General features: G+C 30.0%; 1 protein-coding gene across 1 annotated transcript in view; it reads right to left on the bottom strand.

Annotated features, from left to right (window-relative positions):
- Positions 1-21,501, bottom strand: part of LOC145325090 (uncharacterized) — a 98,893-nt gene that overhangs the window by 33,056 nt on the left and 44,336 nt on the right. The window contains exon 2 of the mRNA XM_080167934.1: positions 17,871-18,142. Coding sequence (XP_080024060.1) covers positions 17,871-18,111 — 241 coding nt within the window. The 5' untranslated portion in view covers positions 18,112-18,142. The remainder of the gene's footprint in view (positions 1-17,870; positions 18,143-21,501) is intronic.

Genomic DNA, 21,501 nt, shown 5'->3' with positions numbered 1-21,501 from the left:
AAAACTTATTTTAAAATTTAGGATCAAATCCAATTATGGAAGTTAACTTGAAGAAGCAAAAAAAGTACATATATTATAAGATTGTTTTGCTAGCTATATACTATGGTTTTAGGCTATTTTCCTCCAGAAACAGAACGTGTTTATCCGTCAATTAATGAATGAGGGAAACAGCCACTAAGAAAGATGATATGAATCTAAAATTGAGGATTCCCATTAGACATAATGTCAATGCAATGTAAATATTATCAAATTTTACTAATCTTTAATTTTTAGCAATCTAACTGTCTAAAATCTACGACAATCTCATAATATACAGATTACCTTAAATTTCATTTGGTCCAAGTATTTTGTAAAGTGAGTTTAGTCCATTCAAAAAGGGATAGATACACTGGGGGAAAAATTAAATAAAGTTTATATGGACCAATCATTGCTTTTTAAAGAAATCTTTCCTCCAAACTGAAAATTAAATCAAGCAAGAACTTTTCATTTTTAAATTGGTCAGAAGACTAATTTATTAACTTTTGAACTTTGCATGCATCCCTGGAAAATTGTATAAAAGAAAAACTTATTTTAATACTTCTTTTAGTTACATATCTCTGAGATCCCTGAGTTTAGAAGAATAGTGTAGAACAAATTTCCATGCATTTACAACTTCCTATAATTGGATTTATACACATCTCCCTAAGGATCTAAGTATGTATATTTGTGTACTTGTTAGCAGGGCTCGGCAGCCGCGCGCCAGTCGCCTATAAACCTCAAGAAAATCAACCTTTTGCAATTCTGAAACTCAGCTGAAAGTATAAACCTGAACCAATTTTTTTTCCAAAACATCCAAACGGGTTAAATTTAATGCTTCAGTGCGGCTGACAAACCCAGCTTATCAGTAGTACAGCAACTCTATAGTGTATAGTTATGCTAGTGGCTTTGAACCTAGAGGCTAGGAGCTACGCACCAAGAAGTTAGGAAGTAATTAAAAAAAAATCTAATTAAAGTTACTCTAACACGCTTGCTACCTTATAATTTTAAGCACAATTGAATGTGTATACTTTTGAAAATTATTACTAAACTATCACTTCAGCGGTTACCGAGATCTTAAGCTCCAGACGGACAGACATCGTTCTACTTTGTATTTCAGATTTCTGATTATTAAGTCTAAAATAATAAGTGCATGTTTTTTATTATATGCTTTTTTAGATTGCTGAGTTGTTTTGGTTTCATTCATCCTTGTTAACTTTTGTAGAGCACTATTTGTTTGACACCTAAAATGCAAACTGATAAATGACATTAAAGTTCTAATCTAATAGTTTTAAATGCCTGGTGATAAAATGTACCCTACTTAATTTGGCCAATAAAGAAATCAATTAGCATGATTTATTTCTTTGCCAATATTCGAAACAAGGATAACAACAATTAATGAATAGCGAATGAAATGAAATCAGAAGGGAGGTTAATATAACTTTAGTTTATGTGTCCTCTTGAAGCTTTGCTACTTTTTGAAATAATCAGCTCTTTTCTAAATATAGTAGACTTATGGGCAAAGGGTAGCTATTTGACAAAAAATGGCTGTTTGTTTCAGAAGATTTATATATGTTTGCTAAATGGAATTTGCTTAGCTTACATATAGGTCTTTTTAGAGAATCTTCAATGGCAATTTGACTGTCAATGTTTTGACATTTCTAGTTGGCACAAACCAATCAAGAATCTATAAAACTTCATAAAGATTTTAGGCTAATGAATGAAAGGAAGTGTTTCTAAAAGTTTAGTTTACAGTATAATTTAAAGTTTAATGTCCCCTCCCTACTCCCTGAGAAAATTATATACATACATGGGTGAACGTGGTTAGTGTGCAATTTTAGTTTCTCTCGTCCAAACTTTTATTAAAACTACTTGCAAGCTTTTATGTAGATTTGAAAACTAATATTTTTAAATATATTGAGTTGAATATATAGTACCTATATGTGATACATAGAAACATAGGAAATATAACTTTTATTCAACTTAGTTTTATATGTCAGAAAATTTAGTTTCATGGGATTAAAACAGGGCTCGACAGCCACGAGAAGCAGTGACTAAGCCTCAATTTTAAACCCGTCTAGATGATATGAAAATTTTGTTAAAAGAGGCATTGACATATTTTGGTAATGTTTATACTTCCAGCTGATTTTTAAAATGGTAAAGGTTGATTTCTCTGGGGCTTACAGGTGACTGAGGTGTGGCTGCTAGCCCTGGATTAAAAGATGAATTTTTGAAAAAATAAAATTAAAATAGATATGTACAGATTGCTTCAAAGTTCACCAAAAAAGTGGTGTTGATATTGATTTTAGCTAACTACATAAAAACCGGGCTTTTTGAAATGGAAGAGAATTAATTCTTAATGTATGAAATTTTCATAACAAATTGATATTTAAAGATATACTAGCAGTGGAGCCCCTAGCATCTAAGAGCTCAGTAAATATTAAAAAGGATAAGAAGGTATAAGAAAAATAACGTAAAATATTCCAAGTTTATGTTTTTAAAAATAAATAGCCCTAAACCATCACGGGGACAATGTGAAAGAGAACTCAATTATTTTTAGTAGTCATTGAAATCTTAAGCCTCAGACCAAAAAAACTTATTGCTTTATATAATAGGATAGATAAATAGATCGATATATTTTAAAATGTATCTATCCTATTATATAAAGCAATAAGTTTTTTTGGTCTGAGGCTTAAGATTTCAATGACTACTAAAAATAATTGAGTTCTCTTTCACATTGTCCCCGTGATGGTTTAGGGCTATTTATTTTTAAAAACATAAACTTGGAATATTTTACGTTATTTTTCTTATACCTTCTTATCCTTTTTAATATTTACTGAGCTCTTAGATGCTAGGGGCTCCGCTGCTAGTCTATAATACAAAGTAGAACGATGTCTGTCCGTCTGTCCGTCTGTCCGTCTGACCGTCTGTCCGTCTGTCTGTCCGTCCGTCCCTTAAGATCTCGGTAACCACTGAACCGATCGGATTCTACTCTTCAGGGTATATACCTATTGGTCCTGTGGTGGTTTTAAGCTATTTTCTTGGGGGGTGGGACACCCCCAACCCCCCCAAAAACAAAAAAAATCCCCCCCCATTTTTTTTTTTTTTTTTTTTTTTTTTTTTTTTTTTTTTTGTAGAATTCTTTTGTAGAAATATTCTTTTGTGAAGAATTCTTTTGTAGAAGAATTCTTTTGTAGAAGATTTCTTTTGTAGAAAATTTCTTTTGTAGAAAATTTCTTTAGTTCTTCTTATTTTTATTTTTTTATTTTTTTTGTTGTCATCTCTTGGGGCAAAGCCCCTAGAGGCTAGGGGCGAAGCCGCTAGTAAAATATAATTGATATCTACATATAATACAAAGTTGAACGATGTCTGTCTGTTTGTCTGTCTGTGTGTCTCTGTGTCTGTTTGTTTGTAGCGAAGGATCTCGCTAACCGCTGACCCGATCGGGTTCTCCTTTACAGGGTAGCTTCTCATAGGTCCCGGGAAGGTTTATAACTATTTTCTTGGGGGGTGGGACACCCCCAACCCCCCAAAAAATGAAAAATACATCCCCCCTAAAAAAAAAAAATTTTCTTTTAAAACTAAAATTAAAATAGTGGGGTCGACTAACCCCCCCCCAAAAAAAATTTTTTTTCTTTTTTATTTTAAATCTAAAATACGAAAAATTGGTTTGATCAAACCTCTTGGGGCATAGCCCCTAGAGGCTAGGGGCGAAGCCGCTAGTAGAAAATATGAATAAAAAGATTGATAGACAGATTGATTTATAGATGGTTATTAAAAGCGAAGCTTTTCTATAATTAGGGTCGGTCCGTCCGTCCGTCCGTCCGAGATAGATAGCTTTTATTCGTTAATTTAGGCATGTTAGAATTGTCCTATCGATTTCAAACTTTGCATGATGATTCGTGTAGTAGTTGGGTACATTTTAGAAAGCGTAGCAACTCTATTATCATTACCAGAATGTCCGTACGTCCATTTTAAACATGTTGATTTTTCTACTTTTTTAACAACAAATTTTCAAGTGTTTTAATTATCCGTTTGATCTGATTTTTGGTATATTGATTCCTGGGACAACAAAGAACAATATTATAAGCGAAGCAACTCTATAATCAAGTCCAAAAATGTAAGTATGTCCATAAACATTATCCTGTTTTTAAGCAGTTTATCAACAGATTTACCTACAATTTTGATTCGACATTTATACATTTATGTTCCGATTTTTCAGTTCAAAAACTATACAAGTATTAATGTCCATTTGTCCTACCGTTTCAGTGCTTCGCTTTTATGGATGTTGTCATCCTTGTATTTCACAGGTTTCTACATCTAGGTGTATACTCCATCATAACTTTGGAAGGTTAAAATACTTTGTTTTCTATATTTTCAACAAAAATATAGACTCCCCATTATCAGACTTTTTAAAAGCGAAGCTTTTCTATAATTAGGGTCGGTCCGTCCGTCCGTCCGTACGTCCGTCCGTCCGTCCGTCCGTCCGTACGTCCGTCCGTCCGTCCGAGATAGATACTTTTATTCGTTAATTTAGGCATGTTACAATTGTCCTATCGATTTAAAACTTTGCATGATAATTCCTGTAGTAGTTAGGTACATTTTAGAAAGCGTAGCAACTCTATAATCATTACCAGAATGTCCGTATGTCCATTTTAAACATGTTCATTTTTCTACTTTTTAACAACAAATTTTTATGTGATTTAATTATCCGTTTGATCTGATTTTTGGTATATTGATTCCTGGGACAACAAAAAACAATATTATAAGCAAAGCAACTCTATAGTCAAGTCCTAAAAATGTAAGTATGTCTATAAACATTATCCTGTATCAAGCAGTTTTTCAACAAATTTACTTACTATTTTGCTTCGACTCTTATACTTTTATATTCTGATTATTCAGTTTAGACGCTATACAAGTGTTAATGTCCGTTTGTCCTACCGTTTCAGTGCTTCGCTTTTATGGATGTTGTCATCCTTGTTTTTATTAGGAATAACTTAAACTTAATTACATATGGCCTCACCCCTAGCGTTTTTAATGTAAGAGGGGTTTTAAGGGGATTGTAATTTTTGTATATTTGTATAATGTAGCTCTATTACAGTCTTAATAGTATAGCACTATATAATATCTTTTATAGTCTTAGTAGTATAGCTCTATATAATCTCTATTATAATATATGTAGTAGAGCTCTATATAATCTCTATTTTAGTCTTAGTAGTATAGCTCTATATATCATCTATCATAGTCTTAGTAGTATATCTCTATATATTACTTATGTAGTCTTAGTTGTATAGCTCTATATAATCTCAATTTTAGTCTTAGTAGTATAGCTCTATATATTACTTATGTAGTCTTAGTTGTATAGCTCTATATACTCTCTATTTTAGTCTTAGTAGTATAGTTCTATATGTCATCTATCATAGTCTTAGTAGTATAGTTCTAAATATTACTTATGTAGTCTTAGTTGTATAGCTCTATATAATCTCTATTTTAGTCTTAGTAGTATAGCTCTATATATTACTTATGTAGTCTTAGTTGTATAGCTCTATATAATCTCTATTTTAGTCTTAGTAGTATAGTTCTATATGTCATCTATCATAGTCTTAGTAGTATAGTTCTAAATATTACTTATGTAGTCTTAGTTGTATAGCTCTATATAATCTCTATTTTAGTCTTAGTAGTATAGCTCTATATATTACTTATGTATTCTTAGTTGTATAGCTCTATATAATCTCTATTTTAGTCTTAGTAGTATATCTCTATATATTACTTATGTATTCTTAGTTGTATAGCTCTATATAATATCTTATGAAGTCTTACAAGTATATCTCTATATATTACTTATGTAGTCTTAGTATTATAGCTCTACTTATTCTCTATTATCGCTTGTGATAGCTCTATATAATCTCTATTATAATTTGTTTAGTTTAGTTCTGCATATCCCCTATTAAAATCTGTGTAGCATAGCTCTATATAATCTCTATTATATTGCCTTCTTCCTTGCTTCTATATCTTAATCTTATCCAACAATATCAAAACTTTAACATGGCACTACAACATTCGTTTTTCTTACTCTTTCCCACTACATTTAGGCCTCTTGGGGCAACTGAGAGAGGGGATTGATTTCGACAACCCACGTTTTATTTTTAGATTGGTGGTAGCCTGTCTCAAAATAGTTATAAACCTTCCCAGGACCTATGCCGGGGCTGCTATTCAGCCAATTAATTCCATTTAAAATTGCCAAAAATTAAATATTTTGTTGGAGTTAACTTGTTTTTTTGGTGTTACTGAAAGGGAAGTGGGTAAGAAGGGAAGAAAAAATGGAAGGGGGATATTTTCACTTAGAATTGTTTGTCAGAATCACATTCCCTTTTCCCTGGGAAATATGAGAAGCTACATTGTAAAGGAGAACCATATCGGTTCAGCGGTTAGCGAGATCCTTCGCAACAAACAGTCAGACATCATGTTTTCTATGTTTTCTTCACATTCTTTATTTCTTAAAAACTAATTCTTCTAATTTGTATAAAAAACAAATTGTGCTTGAAAAAAATGTGGTTGGCTAAACCGGAAAAGATTGTGTTTGTATAGTTTAGATTGAACTAGGTGTTGTATAAAACAGTCAAAATGTTCTAGCAACATATATTCTTAGCAGAGATACAAGGATAATACAATGGACACAAATTCCCTTCCCCATTAAGAATTTAAAAAAAAAAACACTTTTTGGGCCCTGCCGATATCTTTAACCCTTATTCTTTTAACTTTTACTTAACCTAATCTAGTCTGAAATAAACATATCTTCTTTTATTTATTCAATGTTTGTATTCAACAAACAGTTGTATGGGGAAAAGAAATACCAATTTTTTATTAATATGGTAATAATATGGAAACATCTTTAGGGCTATCCTCGTGTATGAATGTATAAATCATAGCATACAAATTATATAGTAAGAATAACCTTTTCTTTTCATTGCAACTTTATCTGCATTTTCTTTATTTATTTAATTGTTTTTTTTTTAACTAAAGGGTGAGCAATAAACATGAGGACCTTTTTAAAATTCAAATTGCGCGGCTTGTGTTAATGGTAGAATAAAGTTAAACACAATTTTAGAACCGCTATGAACTCTAGTTTTTTGAAAATATAAAAACGATTCCTATGTGCTATGTATAGTTTAGGAGCTACGTGTTAAAATGCCCCAACTGACCTAAAACTTAATTTGCAAGTAAATCATTAAAAGCTAAAGTAAATGGTTTGCAAACAAATGAGTAGATTTTTACAATTCAATTTGTGAGGCCTATTTCTACCATTATCACAAGCCGCGCAACTAGAATTATAAAAAGGTCCGCTCACCATTTAGTTGGTATTTTTGATACTCTAAAGATATAAGCATTTTAAACTTAGCTTTGCTTACTAATTAAAACTATCTAGAGATTTATTGACAATACCTACAAAACTTCTGATTATAGTTCTTTACAAAAAAAAGACCTTTACTATTTCATAACAAAATTTGTACAAAATAAAATAAAGAACTTTAAAAGAAGGAGAACATTATGCATCTTTGCAGAAAGAAAAACTAATTGTTTTAAAACTATTTCAAAACTTTTACAATTACCTTTATATCTAAAGATCTTTCTAAGAGAAAAAGTATAAAGGAATAGAAAGATATCACATATTGTTGTTTAATATATAGTTGTTTTCATAAATTCTTCTTTTGAATGCTACCATTCTTGTTTAGTAACCTTTTCGAATATGCATTTTCACCTTTTAGATCCCTAACCATACGAATCTTACTTATAATAATGGATATAGAATATACGTGGATATATTGACAGGGGAAAATTTGACGTATATCTAGCTTCTTAATAATTTATTGGTCAGTTCGTTCATCCAGAAGGAGGGAAGGGTATGGGGTAAAGATGGTAGATGGGGGGTATCGTTATTTTAACCATTTGCGAGCATCGCTTTAGAAGAGTACAAAAAACTGGTGCAACATCCAAGTAATAATACATCGAATCTTATATTTCAACCAACACATCTAAACCTAAACAAGACTGCTAATATCCACTTTTAGTTCAACATACTATTTCATGATATAACTGTAATTCAAAAGCTATTGATATTTTTTACTATCAAAGCCTTAGCCAGGAATGCCTATTTTTTGTCAATTAGATTAAAATTGGACAGACAAACATCATGAGTATAATGTAGATTCACATATGAAATACTAACCAACTCAACCAATCTTCATTCAAGTTAAATTTTGAAATGGTAGATTTTGAACATACATATTCAGATTTGCAATGCATTTATCAAATACATATCAAAATACAAATTAACACCTTCGGTTTGCTTTTGATGGTATGGTAGGATAAATTTTGAAATCAAAGAAATAGCCACAAAAAAACAAGGATAATAACATTTATAAACGAAGCCGAATAAAAATAGAGCAACGCAAATAATTTATCAAGCAACATTCTTTAAATTACTCTTGATATACAATTCCTTAATGGTAATAAGCCTCTTTTAAAGATTAAAATTATTGGTTGAAAAGTGTGGAAGTTTTAAACCAACCAATCAAAATTAATATTAGTACCTAAAGTTTTTAGCTAACAAATAAGATTACGTTGTTATAAAACTTTGGGTACCGGTGTGTTTGCAGTGCTTACCCCCCCCCCCTTACTTGTACCTACAGGAATCTTTCTGGAGGGGAATAATTCTTACATGCACAATTTCATAAATAGAGCTATATGTTCAAATACGATGTAAGAACCAGACGTACGGACGGACTCTAAATGAAAAAGCCATTAAAGTATGTTTTGCTAATCAATATAACAATATATATGTACATTGTACAATTGAAAATAAAAATGTAATATTTTCTTCTTATCAAAACATGTAAAACGGAAATTGAAAAGAGACAAATACACAACAAAACATAACTTTATAGAATATCAGACATAATATTTATAAATTCAAGGGAATTTTAGCAAGGATGGATAATTCAATAATAGAAAAGCTATTGCCTTACCACCATTCAAAAATGACGACGAAAATCCAGAAAACAATTTTTGGGACATATGTAATTATCCTATTAGTCTAATTTTTGTAATAATGATTCCCAGAACAACAAGTAACAATAGTATATGGATGTCTCCCTTAATTAAATCCTAAAACATGAAAGTATTACTCAATTTGGAAACAGATCTACGTACAATTTTGTTTAAACTTATTTACAAGTTCAGGAATATTTTTTGCTTTATCAAAATTTCAATTTTTTCTTTATTATTTAATTTTTAACTATCGCTGCGTCTGTAGATCCCTAATTAATACATTTAATCTAATTATTGTCCTTTAGCTGTCTAGCAAATGTCTAATGTCAATCCGAGTAAAAGCTTGCAAATTTTTGTCTCCATTTTCTATGAAATGTTAAAAAAGTCAATTAGAACCCCCTTCCAATTCTCTTTAAATTTAATATAAAATAAAATATAAAATAATCTCTCTGTAGCCAAACTTCAATTAATAAAACCTTCAGTCATATTTTTACCGCAAATAGTGAAAAGTGCTCTGTAATGTTAAGGTGAAGATTTGTTGACTCACATGGTTACAATCCACCAGCAATAGAAAAATCGTAAAAAGGAAACCTAAACATTTTAATGAGATTTGATCCAGAATTTTTTCCTGTAGAAAAGTTTCAACAAGTTTTCAAGAATGTGTATGTTTGTCTCTTGCATTTTATATTTAACGGAGTGATTTAAATTTTTGACATATTTTTAACAATTTCAAACTTATGTAATTTATTTACGATTATATACATTTTTAGTAGAACCCAGCTGTATAACAGAAATCTGAATTAATTCGAAAAAAAATATTTCATAGTTTTATCTGATTTTGGGGGACCATCTTACATAAAATTGAATAAACTACATTTAAACCTATACCTGAGAAGAACCAATCTAGTTAATGAAATGAAATGAAAAGTATAATGTTTAGTACGTGTTTGATTTTGTAGCTTGACAATGCTATTGTCTTCTCCCTCCGTTGGCTAAGCATCGCTGTAAAGATTGTTAGACAGATAGTCACATTTATTGGACGCTAATTAGCCAACCCCTCAATATAATATCAAGGGTGTGGACTCAATTCTACGAAAAAAATACACGAACATGATTTTTTCTTCTTCCATATTTAAAGCCATAAATATATACTTAATAATGATTAATACAATTTTTATTTCTATGAGCTCAAAAACGACTAAAAACTCAACCATGCTGAAAAATCATGCATAGCATCTTATTTTCCATTTCTCCACGAATATTGAAATGAAAATCACAAAATTAATACAAGACTAATACTGTTATTTACTTTATCATACTATATAAACTGTGGATAAGTTGTTGTTATGCATATTATGTAAGCATGACAGATGAAAACAAAGAAATAGCTATTTTAAAGCCACATACTTCATTATTGAGATCCGAATAACAAAGATAATCAGTCAATTTGAAATAGTGTCCACCCCAAACTACTTAAGTTTCTTTAAAAATAGCTAATTTTATCCAAACTAGTAAACAGAAATGCAAGTGGGTGGGAAGGGGGTGGGGTGAAATTTTAGGAAAGTTAGACAATACAGAGCCAAAAGGGGTTATAAAATCAAAATGTATAATCAACACCCTGGTTTTATGCTAAATTACATAATAATGGGTGTATTATATCAACACTGAATGTAACTGTAATTAAACAAACAAAAACATTGTGTAACTTATTATTTGCATATTCTTATTTTGGTTTTACATGTTTTAATCATTGTAAAACAGCACAGCATAATTAATACTAAATACTATACTAAATAATAAAGCAATATGCCGTTCACAAAATCATAACTCCCGTATGTCATATTTCTTCTTGTGAATAATCTATCAAGCGGTGCTTTCACTCAACCCTTTTAATAGTCCGCTAAACCCCACCCTGTCCACCCCCCTTATTTTCTAATTTTATAAAAAAAAATACTTTTTGGGAGACTTGTTTAACATTTTCTTAATTTAACCAAAATATGAGAAAAATAGTTTGTAGTCCAGATGCATCACATGGGAAACCGCCAAAGAAGCAATAGGAAGTTGAACTCTTTTTTTACTGACGTTTAGACGGCAACACTGTAAGGCAGCTTCGCAACTTAAATGAGTCACGAAAATTTAAATCAATAGAATTTTGCTTCAGTTTTTGCTCTTTTTATTATGTGGTTTTTAATCTAACAAGAATCTATTTATGTATAAACGTCTACGCCCCTGGAGTCTCTAGGGGCAATTTAGAAAAAAGAGGGGGGGGGGGTGGGTAAGTGACACCTTTCAATTTTAGTTATAAAAAGAAAAAATACATATTTTGGTTGTTAAAATATTAATTTAAAGTCTCTACAAAGTTTACCAGCTACTAGAGTCAGAATTTCACATCTCAAATGTTTTCCGTTTTTTCTGTTGTCTTAATGGTAAAAGGTTTTTTCAACAAAAACAGATATATGTCAAAAGAAACATTGTTCAGAACAGTATGACTTTCTGCATGTTTTCATGAGCATAGCTATTCTGTATGACTATGGCTGTCTGTCTGTGTGTCAGTTTGTCTAACTGTCAGTCTACTATCTTAGGGTCTCGAGAAACATTGTTTAGAAAAGTGTGACTTTGCTACCTACTTAAATTGTTGTAGCTACTCTGTAAGTCTTGTTAGTAGGTTTTTACTTGACAAAAATGCTATTCATAACAGTTCAGTGGGACTATGTACAAGGTTTTATGAGCATATCTTTTCTACTTAGGATGTTGTCTGTCTGTCTACATGTATTCATGCAGCATATTTCGAAATTCAAACTCAAAAATGCTAATGAAATTTTGGATATATATTTATTTTTTATTTTTTCCCAATTAATGGATGTTGTAATCCTTGTTGTTAATTGTGAATTGTTTAGAATTTAAAATAATTTCTTATAGGAATGCTCAACTTGGAATTATAAACAGCTTCTTTTTCAATTCTCCTTTAACACAGTGGAAAAATTCTAATACTTTTAAAGATTTAAAAAAAAACCTACATCAGGTAAAGTAAAGATAAATTTTAACTGTTTTAAAGTTTAACTGGCATTGTCATATCTCTGACAAAATTTGTAGTTACTAGGGAAGGTACTAAGGAAGATTTTAACAAGGTCAGTCGGTTAATAAATCGTAAAAAAGACAAAACATGTAATACAATAATACACACAAACGCATTTCTTCTGCTCGTTTTTTCTGTAAGTATTAAAATATAATTTTTTTCCACTGTGTTTATATTTTCTATTCCTGCTCGACTCTTGATTGACATATAAAACACATAAAACAGACATCAAGTATATAAATACACATAAATCGGCAAAGACCGGGGATAATTCTTTAAAATAGTGTAATTTGTCACATAAGGCTTAAGTAAGACTGTTGATTGTAATACCATCAAATGAAAAAATAGCAAATTGATAATATACCTTGATTAAAAAAGGAAACTTAAAACAAGCGCAGCACAAAAAAGATATGGACGGACAAACGGGCCAAATGATTTTTAAGAGCAAATGTTCTGTGGTCATAAAAAACGAGAAAGAAAAAAAAAGAGAAAAAAGAAATGAAAAATATTAGATAATCCCGAAATCCTTATAAATATATTATATATACATATGTCTTTTTTAGCATTAAAATCTTACAGTTTTAGTCACAATATAGTAAATCTAAATCAAACACACTTTTTACAATTGGTTCAAAGAGTCAAAAAAAATTTCTTCAGATATAACAATACTTTTTTAGATTGCATATATCTATCCCAAAGAACTTGTAGACATATAAAATTGTAGACATTTCAGAAGGTGCGTTCAAATTCTTTAATCAACAATTATTCTACGCATTTATCAACTTTCTTAACTTTTTTTTGAAAATTTTAGGTTTAAAAAGAAAAAGATTCACACACAAACAATTACATGAACCAAATTTATTTTTTTCATATCTTCTACTGCGTCCATTTTCTTAAACAATTTTGAAGGCATGAGAACAGATCTGTGGTATAGATGTATTGTATATACAGATATCCACCTGCCCTCCTTTTTCCAAGGACCTTTTTCGTCTGCTACCAAATTTGTTTCTGCTACTTAGCTGTGTTAATATTCCCGACACTATTTTCAAATACCCAATTGAGAGTCGGCACAAGTTTCTTGGGATGGGGACATACAGTTATTTTACACCTTCGCCCTCTAGTGTTTTACTCCATTGGTGTGAGTCATATGAATTTAGGACTTGTAGTATATTTTTTTTGAATATTTAAATCTTTTTATCCCTCACCTTTCAATAAAAAACTAGAGTCACTTAACTTTTTATGTAAATACGTTTGACATTCATAAAAAAAGGAATGTTTTATTCATAAATTTTCATTTATTTTAAAGGTTACACCATCAAGTTTAAATTATATCTATAAATTGAATATTTTTACCTCATACATAGACATACATTTAAATAAAGACGATTTAAGCAGATAGTGGCAAAGCTCTTTTCAAAATTATAAATTATTTTAATACAGGATGCATAATATGGATTTACTTATATTTTAAGAGTGCTCCGCTTTTAACATTGTTCCTAATCGTTCTAGGAATAATATTACAAAAAAAAACAAAGATATAGTATAATTTTATCATAATATTTGTTTCCAAATAGCTAAAACTCATTATGTAATTAATGAACAAATGAACTTACTGGTAATAATTATAGATGTGCTTCGATTTCTTAATTATACCCAACTGAAACAGGAATCATCATTCCAAGTTTATATCAGATATGGCGATTCATCATGTCTAATTTAACTGTAGACTATTCTTCACTAAGTGACAGACGAACAGACCTTATCTAAAAAAGTCGCGTTAAAAAAAAATATTGTCAACTTGTTATTGCTTAGCTACTTAGGGACACAAGTGATTTTGCTGGATATTAAGTTGCTTGTATAGTCACTAACAGATTTTATCAACCTAATTTAAATCTTTCTGAATGCAAGAGTGGGTTGAATTGTTGTAATATTTGGCGTGTTTTTATGAAAATCATTGTACTTGTAATTTTTCAATTACAAAATGAGGACTGCTTGCGAGCCAGGGAGTTCAAGGGATAAGACAATAGAAGATAAATTTATGTAAATCAAAAATGATAAAACTTATTCCTCCTTCTGTAGAATAATATCATTGGTTGAAAGTTTTAGTCATTTCTAGTTCGAAACCACCAATTATGGTTGTAATATGAGAACCAGATTTTTGCTAAAACTTAGGTTATCAGTATAATTTACAGTCCAATGTCCTCTGCTTCCCTGACTTGTATAAATACTATTTTCATAATTATTCAATTTTGAGAGTGGGTTGCATCACAATCAGATAAATTACATGATTAAAACATACATTATTAGAGTAAGTACGTTTTTTAATGAAGTCTGCAAATCTTAAAAGGCAAGGCATGTAATTTATTTTAGCTCAACATAACAAAAGTAATTTAGAGAAATAATCCAAATGTATTTGATTTGTTTAGTGTTTCATAATTAGAACAAATTGATTAAAGTAATATTTTAGATAAATGTACGGTTTTAAGTTTTAAGGAACCTAGTAAAAGTGTCCGACTCTAATTATGACGTGAAAAAATTAGCCAATGAGAGGCCAGTATACACTGTAATTGACCAATGCAATGGTAAAATTTATAGTGGCCTCTCATTGGCTAATTTTCTTTTTACGTCATAATCAGAGTCAGACACTTTTACTAGGTTCGTTTAAAGACGTTTAAAGTTTACCTACTTCTGCTATGCCAGATGTGCGACATTGATAGTTAGAGTAGGAGGAGTAAACCAGCCCAAAAAAGGTGAATGCATTACCAGCCACAGTTAAGACTTCCAGACAATAGAAGTGCAATCAAAGAATTGGTTGTCTGGTCCTACGTTGTTATCAACCATCCCCAGAGATATCAATAAAAGTACAAAACAAAATGTAAAGCAATATACATAAATAATTAAGGACAGTTGTGTCCACAAGTATTATAGCAACAATCATAAAAAAGAAAGGTAAAGCTAATTATTTAAATTTAGTTTAGTGAACAAATTGTAATATTTGAGTATGTATCGTTGGATATTACTGTCTAATTAAATAGCTAATGTTTGATCTGGGCTTTTAATCTTTTTAATTAATCATATTTAAATTCTAAGGCAAGGTTACTTTTAAAACCATATTTTTATGGTAAGAAAATAATTATAGAGTAGAAGTGCTATTAATAAAAGACAAATACATTCTGAAAACTTCAGGGATCTAAAGGGATAAAACAATGGCCGATGAATTAATGTACATCCCGAATGATGATACACAAAATCACCCCTTCGGTAGATCAAAATTAGTGGTTGAACCGTTGGAAAACTAAACTTAATTAACCAAACAATTAAAATTTAATAAAGTCATCAAAGTTCTTAAGTCAACAAATAAGAAAACATTATTATAAAACTTTGGGGACTAGTGTAATAAACAGCCCATTGTCCCCTCTCTCTTTGGAAAAGTGAAAGATTAATCTGGACCCGTTGTCAAGAGAAGAAATACAATTAATTTTACCTATTAATATTTAATTTCCTTGTTCCAAATTTTCAGCTTTCTCTCTGTTTTATTCTACATCTTTTATGTTTACAGGGAATTCAGGAAGAATTGACTTTTTGGATCAAAGGTACGTCATGTTTAGTAGAATTAAAATTTAATGGATTATATTGACTTAAATGCCTTTTTAATAAGTAAGTAGTCAGCGCTGGTATATTACTGACTTTGATCTAATTTGCCTGGTCGACATTATGACTTTATTGACTAGGATCCAATATATTTAATATTAAACTGCTTCAATTTTATCAATTTTCCTCTAGCAGCCTAGATATATGTTCACATACCAGCAAATGCGCAAATAGAATCTAAGGGCTCTGCATTTAAAGAGAGCTTAAAACCACACTAAGAAGAAAATCTAAAGATTGAATAACCTAAAACCATCCCCGGACCTATGAGTAATTTCCCTGAAAGTGTACATTCATGTCTGCAAAAACATACTAGCAGACACGACAATAGCATATAAGGGCATTGCATTTAAAGAAAAATAGCTTAAAACCAAATCCTAAAATCATCCCAGGAAATGTGAGAACTCAATCGGGTTAGTTGTACTTGAAATCTTAAGCTTCAGAAAAAAAACTTACTATTTTATAAAAAAAAAACGTGTATATTTTTTAAGTTAAGAAATTCAAAAGAAGGATTTGAAAGAAAGTTACTTTTATTTATGATTACTTTTTTTAAAACGTTGTTAGAATAAACCCCCTGAGCAATTTCTTTAATATGTTGTCCTTAATCACATTTGCCATAAATTTAATGTTTTAATAATTGAGCAAAATATTTTGGAGTTTTCAGATTCTTAAAACATTAGGTGCTATTTCTCACTCTATTTTTAAACCACAAATCCCCTCTTATAATTTAAATTTTTACAAAAATACAATTATTAAAAAACCTTTCGTGAGCCTCTACCCTGTGGGGACCTATCCCTAACCCATGCTCTACTTAACCTAGCCAATCTTAAAATAAGCACCCACAATTCTATCCAAAAAGCTTATAATAAAAATAATTTTGGCTAAAATGCATTTAACGTCTTCAGTTTTATCAGAAAATTAGATAACCCATTTAAGACAGGAAAAATAAACTTTAATAAGACATATAGTTAGTTTGTATAAACAACAAATCTAGCCAGTCTCAAATTTGCTAAATGAAATTCTTTACAACTTTTCTTCTTAACACTTTTTCTCTAAATATCACTACATCTGTTTTTCTTAGAACTTGCTCTTTATACTTCTTATTCACAAAGTTTGTTCTATAACGCTTCGCTTCCAGCACTCTGTATGCATTCCATACGATGGAACGTTAGTATGTCCATATTTCTTTTGATTCTTAATTTCTTATGTCTGTATTCTAAAGTATTGCTAAATTTATTATTTACTTTAAATTTCAACCCTATAGTTTTGCTTGAAATTTTCCTCATCTGTCTGTATGTATGTAATACAGTAATGCTGGTTTTATTCAATTATTGTTATTGTTCATATTGAATTTAGCTGCAAAATAATGTATAATTGTTAAAATTTTACAGTTACATTTTTGCACTGTACAAAAAGCTACACTTTTAACCTAAAAATGAGGATAAATATATCCAAATTTAAACATATATGTAGTTCAGATAATAAATGTATATGTATAAGATCTATAATCCAAAAAACTAACTGCCCCAAATAGCAGAGACCTTTTCGTCTGCTAACAAATTGTTGTTAGTTCTTTTGAAGGAACCTAGCTATGTAAAGATTTCCTAGATGTAATGAATTTTAGTTTCCAAAAGTCTACCTAGCTTCCCCGTCCTATCTCAATATTTACTGCTAGCTAAAAAAGCTTCAAACTTCCAAAACAACTAAAATTTGAAAATTAAATTTTTTTATGTATAATGTATAAATCGTTTATACATTATGTCGCTTTTCCCTTTAACCGGAGTAGCTGAAAATAGCGTTTGCAATAATTGGGTTAACTGCTGTACAACTTTGGAAATTAGGGAAGAAATAGGCAATCCATTTTCAGCACATCATTTCCTAAGCTATCAGTTGATTTTAAAGACCCTATACAAATCAGGACAGGGTCCGTGCCCTCAGGAGAGAATTACATATTTTTATTCTAGATAGAGAAATTTCAGTAATTTTTCTAGTAGTGCAGAAATAAAAAAAGATGTACAGTCTACAGAACACAGACAAAGCAATAAAAGAGTAGCTTCGCTAATAAAAAAGATAAATAACTAACCTTCAGTTGGAAAAATACTTCTGTAACTGCCCCCCTCTAACCCCCGTTCCTTCTCCAATTTGGAAAATAAATTTAACAGATACTTTGGTACACTTGTATTATTTTCATCGCCATCATTATAATGTCGTTCATTCTCACATACAGCAATGTGAAGACAAAACAAAATTAAAATGAAAATAATTTGTTTAGAAGATTTTTCACTGAGTGGTCCTGGATTTAGTTTTGCGAGTAACATTTTCATTTTCTTTGTTTCGCGTTTTAGCTACAACATCCTGAAAAAGATACATATCAATTAAAAAACTAAAATAAAATTGAATAAAAACAAATTATTATACATACTGTATACTAACTACAAAAGTTTTCATTCTTGTTAAAAGCAAGGATTTGTTAAACATTTTAGAAAGCGTAGAAACTCTATTAATCATTATTAGATGGTCGGTATGTCCTTTTATGATTTAGCTTTTTATAATATACTTTTTTACAATTATTCTATTTTATTACTTTCTGGGAAAATTGATTCACAGGACTATTAGGCACTATATTGTTAGCAAAGCAAGTTTTAAAATGTAAATGTATCAATTAAGTTTAATGTTTAAAAATTCAAATACTTTAAATTTTTATAAATTTGAATATCAATTGTGCTGTTACTCTATTTCATAATGTTAGTTTGTGTGCCAGTCTGATATTTTTAGCTTCTCTTATGTGGATGTTGTCATCCTTGATTATTATTAATACTTGTTATTATGCTCGTGGTGTTAGCCTATTGTGAAAAGATAATATAATAATATAAACTCTTATCTTATTAATAACATCATATATTTGTTAGAGTAAAATGGAAATAAATAAACATGTTTTTCAATTTTCTGATATATGAATATTGTACTAGTAAGATTAATGGATGTATATGTATATGGATATTATGACAAAGAAAATAAATCGTCAATTTAGGTTAATATTTCCCTTGTCGAGTTTATTGGTCAGTTCGTTCATCCAACAGTAGGGAATATTTATAAAATTATAAGATATAAGATAATTTCCAGCTGTGTTGGCCCCGAGGGGCTCAAGGCCTGGGCCAAAAATATCTATATTTTATAATACTTGAATCATTATGCGTAGGAAATAGTCTAAAAAACGATACGATACATGACTTTCCAGTTTAGCTTAAAATAGGACCTAGTCTAATTTTGTTAGGCTGTTACAAAAGCTTATTTGACTGGTATTAGCGTAGATATTATGCACATTCTAATAGAAACCTATAATTACAAGATAACTATTTTCATATAATGAAATTATAAAAAAATCATAGTATCTTTTTGAATCAATAACATCATATAAGTTTACGGTTAAATTTATTTCTTCATATATAATCTCAAAATAACAATTTGTTACTACAAATTATTATAAAAAGTCATAATATAGGCAGACACTGCCTTAAAAGGCAGAGAAAGTATAATACATAATGAAAAAAGTATGTAAAGAACAATAAACAAGGATGACATTCTCTAAACATTAACGGCGAAACCCTGTGGTCTTAGAAATCTTAACATCAAACATCAATACAGGGATCTTAAGGGATAAGACAATGAACCTTAAATTTATGTACAATCCCAATGATGATAAACCACTTAATTGATAATGAAATAATAAATGCAAAAGTTAGATAAATATATATTAAATAACCAATCAAGATTTGGTAAATTACAAAGTTTTTAAGTCAACGAATAAAAGAGCGTGTTTAGTTCATTGTAAATTACACCTTGGGTACTGGTGTAATTTACAATTCAAAATCCCTTCATGTATCTATTTATGTTAAATAGCCATTGTTCTTAGAAATCTTCATAAAAAAATGTCAAACTGCTATCAAAAAAAGTAGCTCCAAACATAGAGTAAATATTTTATACTGTTATAGAGTAGCTTCGCCACAAAAAAAAGTGTAAAAAGAGGTATAAAGAAAGGTATCTGTATAATATAAATGATGTAACTCATTGAAAAACAATTAGAGGATAAATAGGTTGGGTGAGGTACTTTTGACCAATGCTGATGGTTTAGGTTAGTTTATTATATCCAGGACAATTTTGACAATCAATTGACGTGTATAATTAACCAAAGTTAAGGTAAACCAAATTACTATACTGTAGATTAATTTTTTTTAAAAATAAGTTTGGACTCTAATACTTTGTATCAATCTCTTTTTAATTTATTTTCTTTTGATTTACATATTATTCCTTACTTTTCGCTTATCGTATGTATTTTTGGAGTCATTTTGTTACACTCTTGCTATAATAGCTATTCTTTCACTTTTACAAATATAATTATATAAGGTTCTTAGCTGCTCTAAGGGATAAGCAACAACTATAAATTGTAGAGTAGATTTGCTTTAAAAATGGATAATTTGTCAAAAACAGACATATATATATATATATACTGTCGTACGTAAAACAGTCGTACGAATATCAAACATGCCCAAGTATATTGAAGCTGAATTAAAATTTGCTAAAATACAGAAACACCTTTTAATGGTTTCTCGAATGTTCCTGGGAAAAATAAGATGATTATTGTTTTCTAAGCTGTTATATACTCAAAGAGGGACATACATTCTAAGTTTTAAATCATGTAATACAAAGCTTATAACCCATGTTATTTTTTTATTCTTGCGTGAAACCCATTTTAAGGAGAGGTATTTTGCATCCATTTTCTTTAAACTTTTCCTGTAGTCAAAAATTATAATTTATTTTTATAATGTTGCTACCATTATTCTTATAGAAAAGTAACATGACGTCTTTCTGTCTGTGTGTTTGTAGCTAAGGATCTCGCTAGCCGCTGAACTGATATGTTTCTCATTTGCAGTGAAGAACCTAATAGGTTCAGGGAAGGTCTAAAAGTATTTGAGGTGGGTACAACCACTCCACCCCTCGAGAAATCTCCTCTAAAAGTGAAGAGTTGGTTCTCCCCTCCCTCCTTCATCAAAGTGCCCCTAAAGGCCCCTGGTCTTAGCCGCTGGTGTTCAACCGACGGAAATATTTAAGCTCAAACATTCTTATATACTCTGAAAAATGGCCTCATGTAAACAATGCATGACTTAAGTTAATTAAAACCACTATAAATTTGTCTATGTCACTGTTTATACCCAAGATATAATAATGACTGTGAAGGGACCATTTTAAACCATCAATCAATACCAATATCCATATCTATGTATTTCTACATTTTACCCAACATTTGATTGGCGTCGACTATATAGCATTATAAAAAGTGGCCATAACTGACACATTATCTATGTCTATATTTGCAATTATATCATAATTACATTTTTATGTTCTCTAATAGTGCTTATCACAGGTATTTTAAAGGATATGACTAAGCATGACAAATTAATAAACATTCCAAATGTTTATAAACAAAATTACCCCTCCTTTGAATTAAAACTTTTTGGTTGAAAGTTAAACAATTAAGATTTAATAAAAGTACTTAATTGCCGAGAATTGAGAAAGTCACTAAAAAATTAGACATGTAAAAATAAAAATAAAGGAGATGAGATGGGAAAGAAAACCCCTAAAAAGAGATTGATAATCACTCAATTTTATGACGTCACATGTCTGAGTTTTGAGTGACTTTCTCCATTTACTTTATG

The sequence above is a fragment of the Acartia tonsa genome, chromosome 7, assembly GCF_053477335.1.
Source record: "Acartia tonsa isolate MP-2025a chromosome 7, ASM5347733v1, whole genome shotgun sequence".
In the NCBI taxonomy this organism is placed as follows: Eukaryota; Metazoa; Arthropoda; class Copepoda; order Calanoida; family Acartiidae; genus Acartia; species Acartia tonsa.
The sequence above is the reverse complement of the archived record's forward strand: the minus strand, read 5'-3'. Positions and strand labels throughout refer to the sequence as shown.